Consider the following 10000-nt stretch of genomic DNA (forward strand, 5'->3'; position numbering starts at 1 on the left):
GTTTATACCTAATTGTTAAAGAGCGACGGCATTAGCTACTGGGCAGAAGGGACAAGGTCAGGTTTAAGGGAGAAGGCGTGGAGGTTAAAAAAAAAAGGGTGGAAACCGGCTTGATAAGGAATCTAAAAAAAGAAACCCTTGGGAAAACAGTAACGAGGAGAAGAGGAACAAATGAGCAGAGGTGAGGTGCGCTCAAAGGTGAAGAACGAGAGAGGGATGAGGAGTAAAAATACATAAAAAATTTAAGTGAGGGGAGAAAAATTAAAGCAAGAGGAGATGATTGAAGAACTGAGGGGGACAGAATGAAGTGTGGGTTTGCAGTCATTAATTAGGCCTGTTTGCTTTTGCCCGGGATCTGTAGTCTGGGCCTGCCTCTGTGGCCCTGCGGAAACCAAGATAATATGAGACACATTAAGGGCTCACTTAACAAAGACACATGCCTGTCAACCACCGTGACGAACAAAGGAAGGGGCACCCTCACTCACCCAGAGTGTGTGTGTGTGTGTGTGTGTGTGTGTGTGTGTGTGTGTGTGTGTGTGTGTGTGTGTGTGTGTGTGTGTGTGTGTGTGTGTGTGTGTGTGTGTGTGTGTGTGTGTGTGTGTGTGTGTGTGTGTGTGTGTGTGTGTGTGTGTGTGTGTGTGTGTGTGTGTGTGTGTGCGCGTGCGCGCGTAACCAAATATTTCACCATGATGCTATCGGATGCTTTCCGTTAACCCTTGGAAGTTCCCTGCTGCTTCTACAGGCCATTTAAAAACCAAATGCCACGAAACCAGTGTCACTTTGAACTGGGCTCTCCCTCACCGTAAAGCGCAAGACTGGTAAAAAAAAAAAAAAAAACATTACAACCAGAGAAAGGAAAACAACTTTGACATAAGCGGTTGTACTTTTGGATTCGCGAAAAGGGAAAAGTTGGGTAATTTCCAGTCCTCCAAAATGCTAGGGATTTAGGACTTGGGCAATTGAATTTACTCCAACCTGGGAAGTACAGGTGTGAACCTGGGGAACATCGTTTAACACACGGGATCATGCTGATCTCTTCAAAATGCCGTGAAACGCTGTCCCCCCCAGAAGTACAGTGGGGGGCCCCCGCGTCCCAAATGGCACCCTATTCCCTAGGCAGCGCACTATATAGGGAAGATGGTGCCATTTGGGACGCAGACCGGGGAATGAACCCCAAACAGTAGCTCTTGGTCAGTCCCTTCAGAGCATTGGTCCCCAGTAGCCTGGAAGGAGAAGCAGGCCTGGAGTCGATCAGTAGAAGCAGACGGACTGTTCTTGTGGTGCCGGGCTGCATGTATGTTTAAGGCCAAAACACTTTCAACACTGCATAAACAGCCAAGACCCCAGCGGCCGGGCTCTAAAGTGAATCCATATTTCAAAGCATTGTGTTTTACAGATGGAGTTCAGATTATAATACATATATAGGCTACTTCGAGAATAGAATAGGAGTAATCCTACTCATTAGAATAATGTTCTTTCTAATAATGACACATTTTATGCAGTGATTTCCATAGACCCTAATAAGCTTTTATTTCCTCACTAAGCATTGGCCGCTGCTTGCATGAAATGCATTGCGTTAGAAGTCAATGAACGTAATTTCCCTATACTCGTTATCCCCTATTACACTCCACTAGAGTCACGACTGGTATAAACTGGTAGCAATAATAATAATCACAATTGATTATTCCTAATCACTGTTCAAGACTGTTCAAGACACACAAGGGCATTCGTTGTGCACAGCAACCAAAGCTTACTTAAGTCACGCTCGTTATAAAGAGTGGACCAAGATGCAGAGTGGTATGGTTCCATCCTCTTTATTAGGTAGTGAAACTCAAAGAAAACAATAAATGCAAACCGAAACGTGCCGCTGCTATAGTGCTCACAGGCGACTATACATCATCAAGATCCCACAAAGCACAAAGGGGAAATGGCTGCCTAAATATGATCCCCAATCAGAGACAACGATAAACAGCTGCCTCTGACTGGGAACCATACCAGGCCAACATAATTATAATTACCTAGATGACCCAGCCTAGTCACACCCCCGACCTAACCAACATAGAGAATAAAAAGCTCTCTATGGTCAGGGCGTGACAACTTAGCTCTTTCAAAAGGACTTAGCATGTTTAAGAGTATTTACAACTGTATGCCAGACATGGGTTCAAATACTATTTGAAATCATTTCAAATAATTGATCTGTGCTTGACTGAGCTTTCCCGTTGCAATGGAACCAATAGAAAAGTCTGAAGTGTAAAACCCCACCCACTTGACACTCCAGCCAGACTTAAAGCAAAGGCTCAAAGTGTTTGAAAGATTTCGAAACAGAATTTGAACCGAGGTCTGCCGATCATGTTCGCACGTCTTAACAGCAGCAGACATGCCAAAACGTTACTTCTCTCAACAACACCATAACAAACTGTAGCCTAAGGACACATTGGGGCCACTTGATCATTCCCGAGTTTTGCTGTCACACACAGACTCTCCCGAGAGCCGGTCCTAATGAACTCAGATCTGTGGTTTATTAAAAGCAGGGGGGGGGGGGGGGCTTGTTAAAAGCAGAACACCTCCAGAGCTGCAGAGCACAAGGGGCCCTGGCTCACTGCCTTCCCCAGCCACGGCGTGCCTTTTCTGGCGTGTGTGAGAGGGAAGAAGCTCCCCTGTCTGGGTCAGTGTCTCTGCAACCAGTCAGCACCAGCGGTGAAGACGGGACAGTGGGAAAAGTGGGTGAAGTCTGGTGAAGAGGGAGTATGAGCGAGAACTCTGTCACGATAGAAGGAACGAGAATGAAGGAGAAAAGAGGTGGATATAGGTGAGAGTGAAAGAGGAGAGAGACATTGAGTGGGAGGGATGGGATTTGGGGTAGCAAGTAGCTAGAGAAAAATAGATGACCAGTATGTATGATTGAGCGAATTTAGAGGAATGAAAGTGTGGAGAAAGGAAGGAAAAAAAGATGTTGTTAAACGGAAGAGGTAGCAGAGAGAAGCCGGTAGTAGGGACTCCGGGGACAGTGTATTGATCTAGGCATGATCAATGACCCAGCAATTGATCCTATAAACAGGTCAATTACAGGGGCCATCGTGTGTGTGTGTGTGTGTGTGTGTGTGTGTGTGTGTGTGTGTGTGTGTGTGTGTGTGTGTGTGTGTGTGTGTGTGTGTGTGTGTGTGTGTGTGTGTGTGTGTGTGTGTGTGTGTGTGTGTGTGTGTGTGTGTGTGTGTGTGTATGTGCCGAACACATTTGGGTGCGCGCACATGTGCGTGTGTATGTGTGTGCATGCACACGTGTGTGTAAGTGTGTGTGTGTGTGTGTGTGTGTGTGCGTATGAACACATGACTAAGATGGAAGAGAAGGAGCGCGGCCACAGTAAGCAGTGGGCACTGACGTGTATCTGCTGCTGGAGAACGTTGATCTTATGCTGCTGCTGCAGGAGCTGCTGCTGCTGCGTCGTAATCTGGAGGGAGGCACAAATGAGACACGAGTGAGAAGAGGAGATACCGAGGTATTGACCAACTACAGAAGAGAGGTAATAACATCCTTTAAAAGCTCGGGGTTTGAGTTTGAACATGGCAATCTGGGGAGACAGAGCAGAGTGAGACAAGGACGAGACGACAATTAGAAAATAATGAGAGAGTTCGACGATGCGCTGGAGTGGACACAAGGGAAAATACAGAGTGACGCGCAAAAGGTGAGAGTTTTGAGTTTGAACATAGCAAGACTAGGCATACAAGACAGACAGAACAGAGTGAGGCAAGAACGAGACAAGAACAAGACTTGAAAGAACAAAGTGAGACAGGAGCAACAGGAGGGAAAGGGCTGAGACTGGGTGAGTCCAAAAATTTGACAAAGGCAGAAATATTGGGAGACAAGAGAGAACAGAGTGGGTTATATAACCCGAATCAACACTGGCAGTAGCACGTGCTGAAGCGACGCTATCAGTCAACAGTGAAGCAGTGAGATTGACATGTTTACGACCCTGACTGACACAAGCCTGCCTCCTCCTTGGCTACCTGTCGCCAGGGGCGGAGCCTAGGCAGTGACAGACAGTTGCAATTATACAAAAACGGAGTGTATATTCACTCAACGAGAATACAAAACAGCTGCCCCATTTTTGAAAAGTTATTTGATATATATTTGTATTTATATAATTACAGGCTGTCCATTATGGGACGTCGCTCATCCGAACATGTGTCAAGATTCATTTAGGAAAGGCTTCTCAGTGGCGTCAATATAGGTCATTACCCCGTCATGTCTGAACAGCTAAATAGCCAATTTAGAAATCTGTCTATTAATCACACTCACTTTTCTTTTGTGATGGAATGTTGTCTCATAATGGGGTGAAGGGAATAAAGTACTTGTCCAAACATAATCTCTCTCTCTCTCTCCCTACCTGCCTCCCTCCCTGCCCCACCCCCCCTCCCTCCCTCCCTGCCTCTCTCCCTCCCTCCCTCACCGCCTCTCTCTCTCACTCCCTCCCTCCATTCCTCTCTCCCTCCCTCCCTGCCCCTCTCTCTCCCTCCCTCCCTGCCTCTCTCTCTCCCTCCCTCCTTCCCTTCCTGTCTCCCTCCCTCCCTCCCCGCTTCCCTCCCTCCCTCACACCTGGTCCTGCTGCTGACGGGCCAGCTCCATTTGCTGCCTCTGCTTCTCCATCTGTGAGACGGCCATCTTCTTCTGCTCGTCGTGGGCCGCCAGGAGCTGCTCCCGCAGGCTGATGAGCTGGCCAATCATGGTCGAAAGCTGACGCTCCTTCTCCTCCAAACTCTCTGGGGTACCTGACGGAGAGCGAGAGTTGGGGGTTAGAAGGATGGAGGGAGAAGGAGAGGGGGGGGGGGTGTGTGGAAATGTCGACGAAATCGCCGTCATATAAGTGAGATATAAATGTATACATAATCATCTTCAATTTGTTATATTCGTTTCATCTACAAGGTCTCCCATCTCTGAATCGTTCCACTTGAGTGGCCCTGACCTCTGCTTCCTACAGTCTGCATCCCCATGCATTCATCACTGCTTTCACCAAGGTACTTGACTACAATGTATTTCCAAGTAAAGAGTAATACCTTTCCCTTTTGTCACACCCTAACCATAGAGAGCCCTTGGTTCTCTATGGTGTAGTAGGTCAGGGCGTGACTAGGGGGTGTTCTAGTGTGTCTATTTCTGTGTTGGTGCTAATATGGTTCCCAATTAGAGGCAGCTGTTTATCGTTGCCTCTGATTGGGGATCATATTTAGGTAGCCATTTCCACACCTGTGTTTGTGGGATATTGTTTGTGTTTAGTTGCCTGTGTGCACGTCATGACTACACGTTTTGTTTGTTTCACTGAGATTCAAAATACGTGGAACTATACTCATGCTGCGCCTTGGTCCGCTCATTTTCAATTACATATGTATGCTATTGAATTGCAGGCTAATATCAATAGCTTTATCCAGATGCACTAACTACAGTAATAGCGTATCTACAATAAGCCCAAGAGTGGAATATACTTGATGACTCTCTGTTCCATCTACTGTAACGTGATTTGGGTCTGCGTCCCAAACGGCACCCTATTCCCTATGCAGTGCACTACTTTTGACCAGGGCCCATGGGGCTCTGGCCAAAAGTAGTGCACTATGTAGGGAATAGGGTGCCATTAGGGACAAAGTCTAGGTCTGCATATATCAAAGACAACTGTTTCCTCTCTTCATTCTTTTCGCTCACTTTCTCGGCTCTGTTCTGTTTCCAATAATCTTATATTCTCATCAAAGCAAAAAAACACAAGATAAATGCATGTTTGCTCACTGCTCAGATATATTTTTTCCAACAGCTAGTGGAATGTAACCAACAGAATGGCTAGCACTGGCTAGCAGAGAAGGCTAGTAGAAAAGACTAGCGGAACAGTCTGGCATTGTAGGCTAGCGCTGATGCTAAATGGCTAATTAGCCATGCTAGTTCTGATGCTAAATGGCTAGTTAGCTATACCAGCTCTGATGCTAAAATCATCTTTCAATTCAATAAAACTTTATTTATCCCCTAAGGCGTAATTACAAAAGGCAAGTCAGTTCCAAGTAAATAAATTAGGACAAGGGCCAATCATATCAAACACAGACAGAAAATCTCTGATAATAATGTTACCACCAGGCTGCATAGAGATCAACCAAGGGGCTGCACATGTGACTAAGGCTCAATTCCAACACCCCTCCCTCCCGCCCTCATTCTTGAGTGTCCCTTGATGGGGGAGTGGCAGAGCAACTGGTGGAGAGCTAAATAAGGCCTAGGGAATGGGACATCACGACATCAAGACATCCCTCACGCATATCAGAAACTGCCAATTGATACCACCATTCATTGACCACGAGACTTGTGTTTTTCACAATGCCTGTACTGGCGACAGTATTAGCTTTCCATATATCTCTCATGCAACAAATATGCACTTACTACCATACGAGCAACAACTGAGAACTGCAGAACAACAAATGTGCCCGTACGCTGTAGACCACACTACCTACCATTAGAGCGTTCTCATCTGAATTCTTTGTAGCTGTTTACATACCACCACAGTCAGAGGCTGACACTAAGACAGCATTGAATGAGCTGTATTGCGCCATAAGCAAACAAGAAAACGCTCACACAGAGGCGGCGCTCCTAGTAGCCGGGAACTTTAATGCAGGGAAACTTAAATCCGTTTTACCACATTTCTATCAGCATGTTAAATGTGCAACCAGAGGAAAAAGAACTCTGGACCACCTATACTCTGCACACAGAGATGCATACAAAAGCTCTCCCTCACCCTCCATTTGGCTAATCTGACCATAATTCTATCCTCCTGATTCCTGCTTAGAAGTTAAAATAAAAGCAGAAAGCACCAGTGACTAGATCAATCAAAAAGTGTTCAGAGGAAGCCGATACTAAGCTACAGGACTGTTTTGCTTGCACAGACTGGAATATGTTCCGGGATTCCTCCGATGGCATTGAGGAGTACAACACATCAGTCATTGACTTCATCAATAAGTGCATCGATGACATCGTCCCCACAGTGACCGTACGTACATACCCCAACCAGAAACCATGGATTACAAGCAGCATCCACACTGAGCTAAAGGCTAGAGCTGCCACTTTCAAGGAGCGGGACTCTAACCCGGACTCTATCCCGCTATGCCCTCCGACGAACCATCAAACAGGCAAAGCATCAATACAGGACTAAGATCGAATCCTACTACACCGGCTCTGACACTCGTCAGATGTGGCAGGGCTTGCAAACCATTAGAGACTACAAAGTGAAGCACAGCCGAGAGCTTCCCAGTGACACAAGCCTACCAGATGAGCTAAACTACTGGAAGACTGTGTGATCACGCTCTCCACAGCTGATGTAAGCCCTTTAAAAGGTCAACATTCACAAGGCCGCAGGGCCAGACGGATTACCAGGACATGTACTCCAAGCATGCGCTGACCAACTGGCAAGTGTCTTCACTTACATCTTCAACCTCTCCCTGTCCGAGTCTGTAATACCAACATGTTTTAAGCAAAACACCATAGTCCCTGTGCCCAAGATCACTAAGGTAACCTGCCTAAACGTCTACCAACCCGTAGCACTCACGTCTGTAGGCATGAAGTGTTTTGAAAGGCTGGTTATGGCTCACATCAACACCATCATCGCAGAAACCCTAGACCCACTCCAATTTGCAAACCGGCCCAACCGATCCACAATCTCCATTGCACTCCACACTGCCTTCGTCCACCTGGACAAAAGGAACACCTATGTGAGAATGCTATTCATTGACTTCAGCTCAGCGTTCAACACCATAGTGCCCTTAAAGCTCATCAATAAGCTAAGGACCCTGGGACTAAACACCTCCCTCTGCAGCTGGATCCTGGACTTCCTGACGGGCCACCCCCAGGTGGTAAGGGTAGGTAACAACACATCCGCCACGCATATCCTCAACACAGGGGCCCCTCAGGGGTGCGTACTCATTCTCCATACTCCTTAAGTTGAATTGGAACACTACTCCGAATCTACGCGGCTCGTGGGATCTCGCAAAATGGAGAGGGAGGGCTAAGGGACGGAATTGGGATTGAGCCTTCAGCTTTCCAGTCAGCAGTCCCCGTTAGCAGTCCCCCCAAACTCTTGCATACATACACACACTCACATACACACATACACTACTGGTCAAAGGTTTTAGAACACTTAATCAATGAAGGGTTTTTCTTTATTTGTACTATTTCCTACATTGTAGAATAATAGTGAAGAAATAAAATCTATGAAATAACACTTATGGAATCATGTAGTACCCAAAAAAGTGTTAAACATATAAAAATATATATATATTTGTAGCCACCCTTTGCCTTGACAGTTTTGCACACACATTCTCTCAACCAGCTTCACGAGGTAGTCACCTGGAATGCATTTCAATTAACAGGTGTGCCTTCTTAAAAGTTTGTTTGTGGAATTTCTTTCATTCTTAATGCATTTGAGCCAATTAGTTGTGTTGTGACAAGGTAAGGGTGATATACAGAAGATAACCCTATTTGGTAAAAGACCAAGTCCATATTATGGCAAGAACAGCTCACATAAGCAAAGAGAAATGACAGTCCATCATTACTTTAAGACAATATGGAACATTTCAAGAACTTTGAAAGATTCTTCAAATGCAGTCACAAAAACCATCAGGTGTTATGATGAAACTGGCTCTCATGAGGACCGCCACAGGAAAGGAAGACCCAGAGTTACATCTGCTGCAGAGGATAAGTTCATTAGAGTTACCAGCCTCAGAAATTGCAGCCCAAAGAAATGCTTCACAGAGTTCAAGTAATAGACACATCTCAACATCAACTTTTCAGAGAAGACTGTGAATCAGGCCTTCATTGTCGAAGCTGGTTGAGAGAATGCCAAGAGTGTGCCAAGCTGTCATCAATGCAAAGAGTGGCTATTTGAAGAATCTCAAACCTAAAATATATTTAGATTTGTTTAACACTGTTTTGGACACTATGATTCCATATGTGTTATTTCTTAGTGTTGATGTCCTCACTATTATTCTACAATGTAGATAGAAATAGAAAAATCCTTGAATGAGTACATGTTCTAAAACTTTTGACCGGTAGTTTACACACACAATTGGTGTTGGACAATCAACCTACTCAATCACCCCCAACCGCCACCCTCTACACACACACACACACACACACACACACACACACACACACACACACACACACACACACACACACACACACACACACACACACACACACACACACACACACACACACACACACACACACACACACCAATATTGCTTCCCTCCCTCTCCTTGCCCCAACCTGGGCTCAACCAGGGACCCTCTGAACACATCGACAACAGTCATCCAAGTAGATTCACTAATCTATCACTCCACAACAGCTGCAGCCCTTACAGAGCAAGGGAAACAAATACTTCAAGGTCTCAGAGTGAGTGACTTCACCAATTGAAACACTACTAGTGTACACCTCTAACTGGCTAGCCATTTCACACCGGTCACACACACCCTTTGACCTCCTCCTTCTCCGCAGCAACCCCAGCAGCTGGGCAGAGCCCAACTGAGTAATCTGGGTTAACAGCATCAACGTAGCGGTCTTCCTTCATTCTGTCCTTCTCCTTGCTCCGACCTGGGCTTGTCCCAGGGACCCTCTGAACGGTTTCCCATGAAGTATCGTTACCTATTACGCAGAACAAGGGAAGCAACAATTTCAAGGTCGACGTCAATTGAAACACTACGAGTGCGCACCGCCAACTAGGTAGCCATTTCCAACGGGTTACACACACACACACACACATACACACACACACACACACACACACACACACACACACACACACACACACACACACACACACACACACACACACACACACACACACACACACACACACACACACACACACACACACACACACACACACACATTCCCTAAAGTGAATATTTCAATGCCAGGTGCAGTCACAGAACAATAATAGACATGAATATACATACACTGTATATGTATTTATTATGCCATG

General features: G+C 45.9%; 1 protein-coding gene across 7 annotated transcripts in view; it reads right to left on the reverse strand.

Annotated features, from left to right (window-relative positions):
• Nucleotides 1-10000, reverse strand: part of LOC124039505 (transcription factor SOX-6-like) — a 171881-nt gene that overhangs the window by 43108 nt on the left and 118773 nt on the right. For all 7 annotated transcript variants that reach the window (XM_046355550.1, XM_046355581.1, XM_046355570.1 and 4 more), the window contains 2 exons: nt 4594-4766; nt 3380-3448 (listed from right to left, as the gene is read on the reverse strand). In XM_046355550.1, the coding sequence (XP_046211506.1) occupies nt 3380-3448; nt 4594-4766 (242 nt within the window). The remainder of the gene's footprint in view (nt 1-3379; nt 3449-4593; nt 4767-10000) is intronic.

The sequence above is a fragment of the Oncorhynchus gorbuscha genome, linkage group LG01, assembly GCF_021184085.1.
Source record: "Oncorhynchus gorbuscha isolate QuinsamMale2020 ecotype Even-year linkage group LG01, OgorEven_v1.0, whole genome shotgun sequence".
In the NCBI taxonomy this organism is placed as follows: Eukaryota; Metazoa; Chordata; class Actinopteri; order Salmoniformes; family Salmonidae; genus Oncorhynchus; species Oncorhynchus gorbuscha.